Genomic DNA, 16,470 nt, shown 5'->3' with positions numbered 1-16,470 from the left:
CCTCCAGTGTAGGAAGTTAACTAGAGTTCGTTCACCCTGTGAGAGTGCAAGAACGAGGGAGAGAAGAAAGACTGAGGCGTTGTCCTTGGCCATGCCTCAACGCTAACACCATAAAATGACTTGTGCACAATGGGGGCCTCTGTGATTTGGTCTCAAACACTCTTTATGTCTCTATCCTCTATTTTTTCCCACTGTTTTGATCTCTTTCTCCCACCTCATGAAACAAAACAAACCTCTGCAGCTTTTGCTATTTTTTTTTTTTTTTCTCAAAAAAATGAATTTGTAGAAGCTGAAGTGTCTTGTACAGGCACCGAACCCCTCAGGGTCTTCAGGAAACTGTTAACAGCAGCTGCCACAGAAGTATAGTTTTTTTTTGCAACATTTCTGTAGAGACATTGAATCTAGGTTGACCTGGGGTGGGGGTGTAATGACAGAAGCATATAAATCTTACAGCACTTCGATCATGAGTGAGAAAAATGTACTGCCTGAAGCAAAGAGGTCACTACATCTGACACGGCCCCTCCTCTCTACTCTTCTTTGCATTCTATTGGCCAGCTGGCTTCCCTAGCTCCTCCCCCCCTCTCTCTCTCACACACACAAACATTCTCTCAGACCTCTGCCACTCCTCTTGGCCGAATTGTTTTGTAGAAAGTCTCAGTGAGAACTCTTTCCTGCCGTAGTAAACGGTTCAGCTCAATAGAGTGTCTCTGTGAGATTTAATGAGACAAATTTTGGGAGATTTACTCAAAAGCGACTTGCCGCAGATCAACTCATCTTTGCTCGCAAGGATATTAATGCTTGTATTTTGGCTTTTTTATGCATTCTGAAGAAAGAATTTTGAAAGAACTTTTCTGTCTGAAGAGAAAACCTGCAATTTTTCAACAGGTGGATGTTTTTTGGGATTCCTCAAGCAGTCAAACACTTTTCTGTTTTTGATTTTTTTTTTTTTCCCGTCAGATAACTATATTGGAAAATCTTCATGAACCGTTTGAATCTAAGAAATATTGTAAAGTGGCAACGACCCTCAGAGTTACTGGCTGGATCTGGAACTATTTATTGTATTTTGTAAATTTGGTGGATCAGCAGGCATAAACCCTCAAACAAGAAGAGCTCCAAGGAACATTTCCATTTTTAGAGCATCAAATCTCCAAAAAAATGATAAATTCCATGAGACTAACATAGCTACATGTTTTGTCACAACCTTTCAAAGCGGACTATTAACTGTCCTCTGTGTCTTGTTAAAAGTTTGACTCATTTCCTGAGGAAAACTGTGCTCCATTTTTATTGCCAAGAGTGATGTGTGTCTCTTATCAATGTGAGGAGTTCTCCTGCTTTCTGTGGAGTATTGTTTGGCTGCTGTTTATGTACTAAATCTCAAGCTTCACTACTTAAACAACAAAACTGGTAATGCCAAAGGACGGGTGCAGAGGTTACTCCAGGTCATTTCAGAGCGTGGCCTGCTGAAGCTGGACAGGAGCTCAACTTGCATGTTGTGAAGTATTGCACCACCAGGAGCTGAGACAATAAGTGGGAACATCTCCACGAACGGACAGGAGCGATGGAAGTCCTCAGCTTTGATGCAGAGTCTGATTGGCTCTACGAATGGGAGGCAGTCCAACAGCCTGAAGTGCCCCCGTGTGATTGGATGGACTGGGACTGGCATTCAGAGAGTGTTCCTGCTGTAAGCAACCAATAAGAGTGCAGAAGAGAAGGGACGTTTCCCCCTTCTATAGATTGGCTTTGGTGATGTTAGATCATGAGAATCTCATTATGGTGAATCTTTGACAATTTGCTGTTTCAGTGGAGACAGAACTGCAGTTGTACTATTGTGCACTTGCGGACCTGCTTAGGATAGATGCCATTTATTTTGCTGTGAATGAAAACAATGATTCGAGCGACTGAAGTACTGTCTCATACATTCACTTGTAGATCATTCAGCAGATCTTTTTTTTTTTTTTTTACATATTGGGGGGAACCAGATTGATCTAGATTGATAAAGTGATTTTTAAAGTAAAATATCAAACATTTAATCAGGCAGATAATGTGTTTCAGGGTTAATAAACTGCATTATGCAAAGCTGAATTCATATTTTTCAATATATTCATTCCTTCAGAAAGTATTAATGGAAAGAGGGTGACAGTTTTACAGTTTAATTTAATGCTGATATTTCTTGACATTTTCTACAAATATCAACTTTTCAATTTTCATGTGCCTACTATACAAAATCATGGTAACCAGGTTGACATTTTAAGATTATTACTGTACATCATATAATATAAAACTTTTTTTTTTTTTTTTTTTTTTTTTGAATGGAGTTGCTGTTAAAAGAGAAAATATGCTAGGGACACAAAACGTCTTTTTTAATATATATTTTTTTTCAATTATTTATTTCTACTACAATTCTACTGAAATCTAAAAATGTATTGAAAGAGAATGAAGAGAAAATTCTAGATTTTATTGCATTTACAAGGGTATGAACTGGCCAAAAAAATCCTCATGCTTAAAGTAAATGAAGAAAAAAGCATAAATATCCTTTTTTTTTTTTTGAAGGTAAGACAAAAAAGTTTGTATGTATATATGGGGCACACAAATGGCACCCGTTTTGTAGAATGACCCTTTTACAGTTTTCCTCCATTAAACAATGTACGAGGTCTTTGTTCCTTCTTACGAATGCTGAACTGTCTCTGTGTGGATTTTAGTGGCTGTATGTGTGTTCTCATTCTCTGTATTTTCTTGTCGCTCAGGTTTTGAGCCCCACATACAAGCAGAGAAATGAAGACTTCAGGAAGCTCTTCAAGCAGCTGCCCGACACGGAGCGTCTCATTGTGGGTGAGTCTTATATTTGATCTTTACGTACTGCAGCCAGCTACAATAAAATAAGTATCATTTTTTCAACTTTTATAAAAACATTTTTTTTATGTTTTGACCAAAAATGCAACAAATAAGCTGTCTAGCATACATGCTAAAATTTACCATACATCCTGAAATTATTGCATTAATTTGCTGTTGCTATGATTTGGTCAGCAAAAATGTTTTTTTCAAACTAGTTATTGCCTATTTCATTTTTGGTGTTTGATTGTAAACAATATATATAAAACATGGAAAGGTTTCATGTATGAAAGTGGAGGATGTACCTTAACGTCCATGACCTTTGAACTCTGACCTCTCGCCTCATCCTGACAGACTACTCCTGTGCCCTGCAGAGAGATATCCTCCTGCAGGGTCGCCTCTACCTCTCCGAAAACTGGATCTGTTTCTATAGCAACATATTCCGCTGGGAAACGCTGGTGAGTTGAAGTATTACTCTCATCTCGGGGGGCATCAGTCTCTCATGCTATATTATTGAACAGCTTGATCAGCAAAGCTTTGTGAGGAGAAACAGCTGATTCTGCACAGAAGTAAAATGAAGATTAATTGTCTTTATAAAATTTATATACAGGGAATAATCTATGTCCAGATGTGGCTTCAACAGGTATGCTGTGTTGTCATCTCTATCTCTCTCTCTGTGTGTGTGTGTGTGTGTGTGTGTGTGTGTGTGTGTGTGTGTGTGTGTGTGTGTGTGTGTGTGTGTGTGTGTGTGTGTGTGTGTGTGTGTGTGTGTGTGTGTGTGTGTGTGTGTGTGTGTGTGTGTGTAGCTGACCGTGAGGTTGAAAGATGTTTGTTCCATGACGAAGGAGAAGACTGCAAGACTCATCCCCAACGCCATCCAGCTGTGCACAGACAATGAAAAGGTAAACAGAGGCCTGTGCATAACATCTGTAGTGAACCAAACTCCACCATACATACTTAACATTCACATATTCTCCTCCAGCACTTCTTTACCTCATTCGGGGCGAGAGATCGGACGTACATGATGATGTTCAGACTCTGGCAGAATGCTCTACTAGAAAAGGTTTGACCAGACATGTCATTATTCCCAGTGATTATTTGAAAAAAAATGTTTGATGGCCATGTTAGCCCACTGAGTCTCTATGGCTCTCATTTTATCTAGCCATTGTGTCCCAAAGAGCTGTGGCATTTTGTCCATCAGTGTTATGGGAATGAACTGGGTCTGACCAGTGACGATGAGGATTATGTACCTCCAGATGACGACTTCAACACCATGGGGTGAGTCTTCTCCCATCCTGAATGTTGAATCATTTAGGTGATTCATAATTTACAAATCTCCACCCTCTCTCACAGCTTTGTTAGAAGAGTTCCAGGAAAAAGATTTTCAGTTGCAATATTAGGGATATCTGGTACTGGGGGGCATTTTGTTTAGTCACAATAGTGGTGTTGTGCCCCTTTCCAAGCTTCTAGTACACTCAGATTTAGCATTTTTACAGGTCTGAACCAAATAAAATTAACTATTATTATTTAGAATAAAACTTCACTTTAGCTTTCACTGTAATAATAATGCAATGTCATCATATCCAATGAATTATTGAAGAGAGAACATACATTATTAACGCATTTACTGTTGCTATTCCAGAATATTAGTACTATAAATCTTGCACGTATTGTGTAGCTTATAGAAACAAACTAAATTTTAAAAGTCCCCCTGTAGTCAATAATTTTATCATGTAAAACTCATCTTTGATTACAAGTTTTTTCCTATAAAAAAATTCTTAACGCCTTGAAATAGCTTGAATGTAACTCTACACCCTTGCTTCATTTAGTATACGTGAATCTATTAATATGTAATTAGCCCCGCCTCCACTCACTCACACAAGCTCAGTGATCCACTCAGTCAACTTATTAAGGTAAACGCTGCACAGTGGTATTACTTTTTACAATGTCGGTCTCATAACGCTAATTAATATGATTAGCCTTTTGCTTGACTACGTTATCAAACAGCTAATAATGTGTTGCTACTTTTGCACAAACCATATTCCCATTCACCATCTCAGAGTCAGACAGCTGCCTTCTGAAAACTCTTTGAACAACTCAAGAAATTCAATTCAATTCACATTTATTTGAATAGCGCTTTTTTACAATTCATATCATTTCAAAGCAGCTTTACAGAAAATGCATGTAAACATTACATTTCAGAGTAATCTGTTATCAAAATCAAGTAGTTCATCATAACATCGTAATATACATATTTCAACCGCCTTGATTAATTGCTTAATCTACCCGATTTTCATATAAACAGAAAAAATACTGGGATAACCTGGCTGTTCTTGAGACTTCCTTGTGTCACGGCATAGTAATGATATGCCAGAGCCCGCCGACACGTTGACCTGATTGGTTACAAAGTAGTTTGTTAAGTGAGAAACACCAGCGAATAGATACCCAGCAATGGTGTTGACTTATGGATTTGCACATGCTTTGTCTTAAAGCATATTAAAAACACCACATAGACATATAAACAACTTTTTATGAATCAGAGGCTGTTCTTTGAAGTCCTGCAAAGTTCAAACCTAACACCCTCCATTACCTAGCGTACACCGAGTTCGGTAAAAATAATTTTAACAGAAGGCTAAAAATTTATATTTTGTAAAATTTTGGACAGATTCCCCAAACCACCCACATGTGGAAAAATTGATGGTTCTGAACAAATTACATTGTGACATACAGCTTCAAAACGAAGAAATTCAACAACTTTGGGACATTCATTTTGTACGTACAATATTCTAAGATTAAAGTAAACTTTATAGTTACCTATGGAATGTGTAGAATATTATATATGTGTAGAAAACACATCATCAAATTATATTTGAAAAGATTATTGACACTTCCATAGACATCAGTGTGTGTATATATATATATATATATATATATATATATATATATATATATATATACATATAATTTTTTTTTTTTTTTGTCTTTTGGAAGCTTCAATCAATTCCATTTGCCTCAAAAATCTGAGGGGGCATGTGCATGTGATTATAGTTCCAGTCAGATATGACCAATCCAAACCATTTTTGTTTTTGAAAGAAATTAATACTAATTTCCAGCAAAGATGCATTAATAATCAAAAGAAACATTTCTGGATCACTAAATCAGCATATTAGAATGATAATCTAAAGGATCGTGTGACACCGAAGACTGCCCAATCACCCAATCAGATATACATCAGTCAGACTACTATGGTACATAAAATTGGTAAATACAATTATCATTGATTTGCTGTAGACATCTTCACTTCTCCTTTTTTCCCACTGTCCATCTATCCATCTCATTGCTATCTGTGGGAGAGGGTCTATTCTGCTGCCCGAGCTGGTAATCTTGACCTGCAGCTGTTGCCCCTATCCCTGGTGCAGGTACTGTGAGGAGATTCCCGCTGAAGACAACGAGGCCAATGACAACTGCCCCAAAACTCAAGACGCCAAGATGGACATCAGCCCCCAGCTCCACAGGAAGGTTTTCCCCAATAGCAGTCTCAATTCCACAGACAGCACAGACGCTCCAGTCAATGTAAGAACCGGGTCACCTTCACAAAACACATCACTGCGTTACAGTGGGAATAGTAGGAGCCCACGTATACCTAAAGAATTTTGTATTAAGAGTAGTTTAATCATGACAGGTATGGTTGGCCATACCTAACCAGTACAGCAGAATGTTAGTACTGCAAACTGATATTTTAATAATTAAAAAATAATTCATTAATAATCAATCTTTCTATGGTTATAGTTTGATGTGCCCCCGGTGGAGGACTTTACTAGCTGTGTCCCAGAAGACCTCCTGGCCCTGCCTTTACCTGACAACAAGCTGTCAGAGACCAGCGGCTCCGCCCATGTTCCCACCCCACCCCCCTCCCTGGATTTCAACGACAATGAGGACCTCCCCACTGAACTGAGTGACTCCTCAGAAACACACGATGAGGGTGTGTATGAAAAATCAATTTCTATACACTGTACCACAACTTTAGTCTGACTTCCTGTTTCTGTGCATGTATGTTTTCTCAGCAGGGGAAGTGCAGGCCTTCCAGGAAGATCTGAATGGGAAACTTTACATTAATGAAGTGTATAAGTTCAGTGTGGATAAACTGTATGACATCCTCTTCACTGAATCCCAGTTCATGAGAGAGTTTCTGGAGCAGAGGCGCTTCTCAGGTGGACCAATATGAGTCTATCTATCTATCTATCTATCTATCTATCTATCTATCTATCTATCTATCTATCTATCTATCTATCTATCTATCTATCTATCTATCTATCTATCTATCTATCTATCTATCTATCTATCTATCTATCTATCTATCTATCTATCTATCTATCTATCTATCTATCTATCTATCTATCTGTCTGTCTGTCTGTCTGTCTGTCTGTCTGTCTGTCTGTCTGTCTGTCTGTCTGTCTATCTATCTATTGGTCTGTCTGTCTATCTATCTATCTATCTATCTATCTATCTATCTATCTATCTATCTATCTATCTATCTATCTATCTATCTATCTATCTATCTATCTATCTATCTATCTATCTATCTATCTATCTATCTATCTATCTATCTATCTGTCTGTCTGTCTGTCTGTCTGTCTGTCTGTCTGTCTGTCTGTCTGTCTGTCTATCTATCTATGTCTGCCTGTCTGTATGTCATCAGTCTGTCTCTATCTGTCTGTCTGTCGGTCTATTTATCTATTATTGTATAGCTAATATTTTACCTTCTCTCTCTCTATCTTTCTTTGCAGATGTGGTCTATCGCCCCTGGAGGAAAGAGGACACTGGTAGTCAGACCAGAGAGATCATGTACACCATCGCCCTCTCCAACCCACTGGCCCCAAAGACGGCCACAGTCACAGAGACGCAGGTGAGCTCAACAGAGGAGATAAACAAGCCTCATACAGTATATGGGACATGTTTAACGTATTTTTTGTCTTTATGATGATGGTATGTAAAAGCTAGTTTCTTTGATTTTCTTCTAGACTTTGCACAAGGCCAGTCAAGTGAGCGAGTGCTACATCATCGACGCCGAGGTGATTGCTCACGATGTCCCGTATCACGATTACTTTTACACACTCAATCGTTACATGCTCACTAGAGTCGCCAAGAACAAGTGCCGTCTGAGGTAAACTCTGCAAATCATTATAATGTGTATTGCTTGGTGCTATACAAAAAATACATTTTATAGCATGTAAGAGGAATAAAATGCTGTGGTTTTTGCTTATGAATCTAAAAGAGTATCAGCTGAACTGCGCTACAGGAAACAGCCATGGGGATTGGTCAAGGGTTTCATCGAGAGAAACTTCTGGAGTGGCCTGGATGAATATTTCAGGTATTTAGGTAAGTTTTAAAAATGAAAAAAAAAAAAAAAATGTATGTTAATTTTGAACATTAAATACTTCATTTCAGAGTAAAAGGTAAAGATAAAAATAGTAATGCATATAATATAACCTATAATAAAATAAAACAACAAATTAAAATAAAATGGCAGAGAGCAGGATAAAAAGGATAAAGATGAAAATAATCTCTGTTTCTCTCTGTGCTGTCTCTGTGTGTAGAGCTGGAGTTGAATAAGGTACAACTGGTGCTATCTGAACCTCACAAACAGTCTCCCAAATCCAAAGCGTTACGCACAGCTACAGTGAGGCGGAGGAAGCGGCCCATGACGCACATGAGGCAGCAGCACCTGGACGAGGCGCTCAGCCCAGTCACCACACCGGAGGATGAGAAGAGTGTCATCCGTCGCATCAAACATGTGGCAGGTGCGCCATCAGCCAAATTCCATCCTGAGATGCCTTTATGTACTGTTCATGGGGAATAATATTGCTTTGGTTGCATTAAGTGTTTTCTCTGTGTTCATTGAGTATAATGTATGTGCTGTCGCAGGATCCACACAGACCAGACACATCCCGGACCACGGATCTGAAGGCCTGGCTCTCTACAGCGTTTCCAAACTCCTGCTTATCATCAGTTCTGTGTGGGTATTCTCAATTGGAAATGAAAACCAGGGCACCAGATTATAGGAATTAAATCTTTTCTCTCAAATTGCTCATTTTAACAAACTCAGATTGACACATGCAGATAATTTCTTGAAATACAAGAATTTGCATGTTTCATGTTTGCATGTTTCATTCAGGTCTGTTTTCAATCTTCATACTGTGTCAGTCACTCACACTGTGTTACATTATTAGAGGATAAAATTTTTCCCACATGTTTCAGAGTTACTGTTCAGGTAACTCACACTGTTGGTCAGCATGAATTCATTATAGTCTGTTGTTTTTGGCTTCATATCTTTTCTCTCTCCTGTTTTCATTGCATCCTGCAGGATTTGTGTAAGGTATTCAATGTTTTCATCATTTTCAGCTGCACTGATTTATTTGATGTAGCTGACATAGAGCAGTTCATGAGCTGATCTGGGTTTGTCCCCTTCTGTTCCTCAGTCTGGTGCTGCTGGTCTTTTTGAACATGATGCTGTTTTATAAGCTATGGATGCTGGAATACACAGCCCAGAGTTTGACGTCCTGGCAGGGTCTCAGGTCTCAGGAAAGGTAACTAGATCCTTGTATGTAATAAGAAGGAAAGGAGTTTTGAAAAACCTCACATAACTAAATGTTAAATGTTGGCACGTAACTCGTCCTGTACACTGCAAAAATCATTTTATTAATAGGTATTTTTGTTTTGTTTTTAAAGAGTTAGTTTACCCAAAAATGAAAATTCTGTCATTAATTACTCACCCTCATGTCATTCTAAACCCATAAGATATTCGTTCATCTTTGGAACACAAATGAAGATCTTCTTGTTGATATCTGAGAGCTTTCTGACCCTCCATTGACAGCCTATGCAACTGACACTTTCAAGCCCCTGAAAGGTAGTAAAGACATTATTAAAGTAATCCTTGTGACTCCAGTGGTTTAAACTCAGTTTTATGAAGTGATTTGAGTGCTTTGTTTGCGCAAAAAAACATATTTTCCCACTTTATTTACAAAAAAATAATCTACTTCAACACAACAGATATGCGTCGTGGTGCTCTCCTGAATGCTTGTTGGAGATTAATATTTTGGAAATAATGTGGTAAATTATGTTTTTTTTTTTTTTTGCGCAAACAAAGCACTAGCGTTGCTTCATAAAATTGGGGCTAAACCAATGGAGTCACATGGATTACTTTAATGATGTCTTTACCTTTCTTGGGCTAGAAAGTGGTGGTTGTGTTGCTATCAATGGAGGGACAGAAAGCTCTCAGATTTCATCAAGAAGAACTTCATTTGTGGGTTTGGAACGACATGATGGTGAGTATATATACAGTGGGTATGTAAAGTATTCAGACCCCCTTAAATTTTTCACTCTGTTATATTGCAGCCATTTGTTAAAATCATTTAAGTTAATTTTTTTTCCTCATTAAAGTACACACATCACCCCATATTGACAGAAAAACACAGAATTGTTGACATTTTTGCATATTTATTAAAAAAGAAAAACTGAAATATCACATGGTCCTAAGTATTCAGACCCTTCAATCTCATTGCCCATTTGTTAATTTTTCCTTGTTTTACACATAAATCTGTAGTAAGGTTTATGCAAAAAAATTCCCAATGTGGTAAGAAAAATAAACCAAATTCAATATATATTCTCTGAAAATTCTTTTCTTTTTTCTGATTTTGCTTTTCAAGTTTTTCAGTTTTTCATATATATATATTATTTATTTATTTATTTTTTTTTTTTTTTTTACAAGAAAACGAGGAAAAAAATGTACTGATTTTTGCTGCATGTGAACACATGAATGATGCTTGTGTGAGGAATGTTTTTCGCTCTGTGTTGCAGTAAACTTCCGCAAACACAGATTGAATGGGCTCAACTTTTGGAGTCTCAGCAGCGTTTCCATGAAAACGAGCTGGAGAAATGGAGGGAAATAATAAAGTCATCTGTGCTGTTGTTAGACGAGGTACGATCAAGTACAGTACCAGTTTGAAAAATGTGAAACTTTCATAGCTGTATCATATTATAAATAATATACAGTATCATACAATAGAGTGGTGTATGGATGACGTCAAGTCCCGGTAGATTAATTCGCCGCTGGTTCCCTCGAGATTTTCCTATGACATGCCTGTGGTAAACGTAACTTGACATTTTGTTCTAAAACGGAAATTATACACACCCATACCAAAACATGAATTTTGAAGCAGTTATGTTTATTTTTGAAAACGTATATTTCTAATAAGTAAATAGATTAGATAAGACAGTTTGGGGTGCGAGTGTGTGTGTGTAATTTATGTTGTAGAGCAAAACGTCAAAGTATCCTCAAGTTATGTTTACCACAGGCTTTATTTTACTCTTAAATACATAAAAACCCTTTGGAAAACCTCAAAGAAACCACTGGTGAATTAGTCTTCCAGGTTGTAATGTCATCCCTGCACCACTTTATAAGGAAGAAAGGAACTCAAAGGGATAGTTCAACCAAAATGAAAATTCTGTCATCATTTACTCATTTTCATGTCATTGTAAACCCATATGACTTATTTTCTTCAGTGGAACACAAAAGAAGAAAAGAACTTTACTGGTTGCTCTTGTTCATGCAATTCAACAAAGTGAAAAGGATGCAAAAGCATCATGAAATTGGTTCGTATGATTATATTCCAAATCTTTTGGGTGAACTATTCCTTTAAACTGCAGTCACTGCAGGATTTCAATGATGTATTTGTGTGTTTACAGATGAGAGAGTCTCTATTGAAGCTACAGAAAGGTATCGGGTTAAGAGACTATGATTCAGACAGTGAAGAAAGGAGAAGTCGCTATCACTGACAAACAGAGTCCCGGCTCAGCGAATTTAATAAACATCTCCACGTGTAAGCGATCAGATGAGCTAGGCGGGGCTGGAAGGGGGCGGAGCATTGTAAGTGGGCGGCACTGACTGAACGGTTCTCACACTCAGTCTGGCTACAGTGCTGTGAGGCCTTTCTAACAGCAGACACTGAAGCAAACCCACTACTTTCTCCGTCTTTAGAGCCGAAATGCAGTCAGAGAAATCGGTCTGTTCACCTAGGGCTAAAAGAAATTCACCAAAACAATTCAACTGTCACTGCAAAACAGACGCAGACTCTCTGGTTTAAACAGTCGGAAAACTTGAGCGGATGTCGGAACTCGGCAGCATCACTTTTTTAAACCTTTTGGACTCTGGGACCAGATAAAGAAAATACGGAGTTACTATCAACAAGTGTTACGTGGACATGTACACATTTATTTATAAAAACAAAATATGGAACTGAATGATATTATGATAGACATGAAAATATATAATTTCTATGTAGAGCTATATTTGTTGCCAGAGTTCATTTGTAACAGGCTTCCATGGAGAATCAAGGCTGGTTCCTTGATAGCTTGCGCCATGGTGCATCAACTATATGCAACTGGTTCATCCTCCTCTGTTTGGAGAAATTACTTCTTCTGATTGATTGATTTGCAACGGCAAAAGAGCTTCGGTAACTAAGGTTGAACGGTAGAATCATCTACTGAGCGTCGGCGGCTGCATTCCAGCGTTCATACTACTACCCGATAAAAGTACATACAGTACTTTTAGGTATATAGTTAGGACATGGTTAAGGCCCAGACTTAATTGTCCATGTTCCGCACCATCTTGCGCACAGCAGTTGCGTATGTAAGCCTTTCAAAGTACACTCCGTTTACAGTGAGCGTGAATTGTTGCGTTTGGCAAGTGTGGACCTTTCTTTTCAAGCGCTCAAATCACTCTCACATTGGCTGTTGTGCACAAGTTGATGTGGATGCAAAAATCAGGCTGCACTGTGGACATTAAGGTGATTTTTCAGTCTTCTTTGCCCACTTAATGTGATGAGTCAACTATAAGAAATCCATAGGTTGATTTGCCTGAAAAGTGAAACACTGTGGCTCTGTGGTGCTATCAAAACATCTCAACCAGCTTGACACAGCAACATTGACTCAACCAGTGGCACGAGTTTGGGGCGAGACTATACCAATGGTAGACAGCACACACTTATCTATACTAATAGAGTACTGCATCAGTGGCATATTTTTGTAGGCCAAACCCGGAAACGAGTTCGCATTTTAGCACTTCCACTTTCATTATCCTGAAGTCAAAGGGTTTTTGGCTGAATGGGTTTTGGGTTAAACTCAAGCTCAAGCTTTTACTTGTCTTGAAGGCGGTGGCTATCAAGTGGCTAAATGGGACTACTAAAGGTTGTCAGGGACGCTAAACATCATAACACTGACCAGGAAAACTGATCTTTAAATGTTTAAATAAAGAGTTTTAAAAGCTTAGTAGTGGTGACGTTGAAGTCATGTGACCGTGGTGTAGTTCATTTATAGCCTGACTTTAGATTTTTACTTTTGGCGATTTGTATTTAGACTTCAAAATTCATAAAAGTTGTTCACTTGTGAAGATCATCATGATGTGTAACTTAGTAATCATAAACTTTTGTTGGTCACAGAGCTTATTTTCAGCAATAATACAAAAGCCAATTGAAAAATCCTGTTGGGTTTTTGTCAAGGCAACCGTGCCAACTTCTGGGTTGGCCTACAAAAATACATCATCTCCTTGCGTACTACTATGAGGTGTAGTATGGGAATTGGGATGCAGCCATAAAGCCTGTGGTCAACCAAAACTCTCATGTAGTAACAGTTGTGGTACATTACTGGTTAACTACAGCAGGTCCAACTCAACCAATGGCATCCATTCATTTGTGAAGGAGTTATTGTTACATGAATGTGTTTCTTTTCTCCCTCAGGGTTCATTTATATCCAGCTGTAAACAAAACCCTTAATATTGCCAAGCTTTGATTTTAAAGCCATTCCATGTTTTTTTTCTTTTCATGTTGTATGTTGTTGTTGATGCTGAACCAGCTGCTGGACGGGTGAGAGATGCACATTGGTCAAATGATTTGAGAAAATATTTTACGTGGCTTTATTAGTGGAGTGGAGCTGAACAGACTTGATGCGTTCTTAAAGAGAGACCAGCAGTGGGTTTGTTAAGATTAAACTGTGAAAAATCCAGGTTATGCTTGAATTTCCAAAAAGAAACTGAGCAGTAATCAGAACATTTGGCAATATAATAAACATTCAACCTCATGAAAAAGTTCAAATTAACTCTAACCTCTCGAGGTGCCAGACGCAAAGTTGCGTTTTCTTGTACAAACTCTCACACACAGAAGTGGAAAATGTATTTATAGTCTGTACTAGATTTGCGTCTAGTGATATTGAGCCATGGTGCTCATGTGGGCAACATGGGTTCAAGTCTTTTTTTTTATTTCCTGATCTTGTTTCCCCATTTCCTCTTCATCAAGAATAGTTCCAAAAATCCAAAATATAAAATTAGAAATGTATTTACTGGAATTTATCTATTTCTAAGCAGCAATTTTACAATTCCTGATTTACAGGTTCTGATTTGTATATTTAAATATCAGATGGGATTTTCCCCCACTTATTGTACAACTTTATGGTCCTACTGTAGTTTCTTTTATGGAAAACATGTTTTAAGTCCAGCTCTTAGTCTCTGGCATTGTTAAAACCAATGTATGGACTGATGAAAAGAGACAGAGAGATGATGGCTGGTTCATTGGGTATTTAGGAAACATTAGGTGACTAAAAATAGCATCTGCAGGTTACAGTGATCAGCTTGGGCTGTTTATGCTAAAGGGTCGGTTAGCTCTTAAGAATGGTCCATGCACAAAATGTATTTTTCATTATGATTATGTTCAGAACAGGGACTACAAGTTCATTCATCCTCATAGTCATTAAACCAATATGCAGTATTAAATGTGCAATGTGTGTTCAAGTAGAGTAAGTAGCGCTGAAACTCCACAAGAACCATCTGTGGGAATGTATTTTCTAGCTGAAAGACTATCCTTTGTTTGGATGGTTTTTGAAGCACAGGTGATTTAGAGGGCGTAATGTCTTTTGATGTCAAGCATTGGGAGGCCACAGCAGTGCTGCCACATTGCTCGCTGTCAGGCCCTAGAAGTATTATTTTGCAAAGTTCTGCGAACAGTCACTTCTGCTGTAGCCTGTGTGCACATACAGGATGGTTGCTTTCCTATGGCCATGACTGTTATGGTCCAGGTGAATGGGAAATTCATATATGATGTTTTTTTAGGGCATGTCAAAACCAGGAGCAAAACACTGAGGTAGAAAAACAGCGGCTATTTTTTCTTTTCTTTTTTATTTTCCAAACCATGGAAAGAAAGAAAAAAAATCTGTATTTTAATTACAACATTGAGTTTTAAAATGCTTTTTTTTAATTATTATTTAAAATGTTCTTTACAAAATGTATATACACATGAGTATACTGCAATGTATGTATATGTTGTGTACAGTGCACATCCTACACGCGCTGGCCGCACTGTGGGATCCCTGAGAAACGTTCAGAAAAAAATATAAGTAAACAATTTGTGTTGTCAAGAAATAGGCGGAATGAATAAAAAGTATTTAAAAAATATTTCCGTGGCATTTGTTATTACTTGTTACATTTTCTGCATTTTAACTTTATTATTATCAACAGACATCATTTGGAGACTTTTATTTAGAAATTATATCAGATTATTATAAAATATATCAAATGGACTGAAATAAACCTTTACCCCGGCTTTACAGACAAGACATGATGTTGGAAGACATGAACATCTTGGATGACATGGAGGTGACATATTTTGACATATCTCAAAATATGTCAGTGCCATTGTTTTGTCTCAAGATGCACACCAGTAATGTTTTTTTGTTTTGTTTTTTAAGGCATGTTTATAAAAGGATTAGTCCACTTTTAAATAAAATATTTCTGATAATTTACTCACCCAATGTCAACCAAGATGTTCATGTCTTTCTTTCGTTAGTCGAAAAGAAATGAAGGTTTTTGATGAAAACATTCCAGGATTATTCTCCTTATAGTGGACTTCAATGGACTCCAGGCGGTTGAAGGTCAAAATTACAGTTTCAGTGCAGCTTCAAATGGCTTTAAACGATACCAGACGAGGAATAAGGGTCTTATCTAGTGAAACGATCGGTCATTTTCGAAAAAACAATACAACTGTATATGCGTTAAAAAGCTTACTCTGTATGTCCTACGCGTTCCCTATTCTACTTACGGGAAAAAAACGAAACTGGCACAGCATTCATTCTGTTAGTTGAATAGGGAAGGCGTAGGACATACAGCGTAAGCTTTTTGAAGAATACGGAAAGGGGAAGCCATGTACGGCAATCTTTGTGTGTATAACGCATATACAGTTGCATTCAAAAATGACAGATCATTTCGCTAGATAAGACCCTAATTCCTCGTCTGGAATCGTTTAAAGCCCTTTGAAGCTGCACTGAAACTGTAATGTTGACCTTCAACCATTTGGAGGCCATTGAAGTCCACTAGGAGAATAATCCTGGAATGTTTTCATCAAAAACCTTAATTTCTTTTTGAGTGACGAAAGGAAGACATGAACATCTTGGATGACATGGGGGTGAGTAAATTATCCAGAAATTTTTATTTAAAAGTGAACTAAGGCCTAATGGCTTAATCTAAGCCCTGTCTGTGAAACTGGGCCATAGTTTGTCATTTTATTGCTTGATTGTTTTAGTGTTTGTCTCCACCTTGTG

The 16,470-nt window shown here is 37.8% G+C and overlaps 1 protein-coding gene across 10 annotated transcripts in view; it reads left to right on the top strand.

The window, feature by feature from the left end:
- The window catches only part of gramd1ba (GRAM domain containing 1Ba), a 61,216-nt gene extending 45,918 nt beyond the window's left edge, over positions 1 to 15,298 (top strand). For 7 of the 10 annotated variants that reach the window (XM_067397599.1, XM_067397604.1, XM_067397594.1 and 4 more), the window contains 16 exons: positions 2,745 to 2,829; positions 3,184 to 3,287; positions 3,636 to 3,731; positions 3,812 to 3,892; positions 3,992 to 4,107; positions 6,249 to 6,402; positions 6,619 to 6,811; positions 6,894 to 7,040; positions 7,617 to 7,735; positions 7,851 to 7,993; positions 8,105 to 8,208; positions 8,427 to 8,630; positions 8,755 to 8,845; positions 9,309 to 9,416; positions 10,687 to 10,807; positions 11,575 to 15,298. In XM_067397599.1, coding sequence (XP_067253700.1) covers positions 2,745 to 2,829; positions 3,184 to 3,287; positions 3,636 to 3,731; positions 3,812 to 3,892; positions 3,992 to 4,107; positions 6,249 to 6,402; positions 6,619 to 6,811; positions 6,894 to 7,040; positions 7,617 to 7,735; positions 7,851 to 7,993; positions 8,105 to 8,208; positions 8,427 to 8,630; positions 8,755 to 8,845; positions 9,309 to 9,416; positions 10,687 to 10,807; positions 11,575 to 11,664 — 1,956 coding nt within the window. In that variant the 3' untranslated portion in view covers positions 11,665 to 15,298. Of the gene's footprint in view, positions 1 to 640; positions 1,682 to 2,744; positions 2,830 to 3,183; positions 3,288 to 3,635; positions 3,732 to 3,811; positions 3,893 to 3,991; positions 4,108 to 6,248; positions 6,403 to 6,618; positions 6,812 to 6,893; positions 7,041 to 7,616; positions 7,736 to 7,850; positions 7,994 to 8,104; positions 8,209 to 8,426; positions 8,631 to 8,754; positions 8,846 to 9,308; positions 9,417 to 10,686; positions 10,808 to 11,391; positions 11,482 to 11,574 lie in introns of those variants that run through there. The other 3 variants (XM_067397595.1, XM_067397603.1, XM_067397596.1) reach the window with 3 other exon arrangements.
- The last annotated feature ends 1,172 nt before the right edge of the window (positions 15,299 to 16,470 follow it).

The sequence above is a fragment of the Chanodichthys erythropterus genome, chromosome 10, assembly GCF_024489055.1.
Source record: "Chanodichthys erythropterus isolate Z2021 chromosome 10, ASM2448905v1, whole genome shotgun sequence".
In the NCBI taxonomy this organism is placed as follows: Eukaryota; Metazoa; Chordata; class Actinopteri; order Cypriniformes; family Xenocyprididae; genus Chanodichthys; species Chanodichthys erythropterus.
Note: the sequence above shows the minus strand (reverse complement) of the source record. Positions and strands in the feature narration are given on the sequence as shown.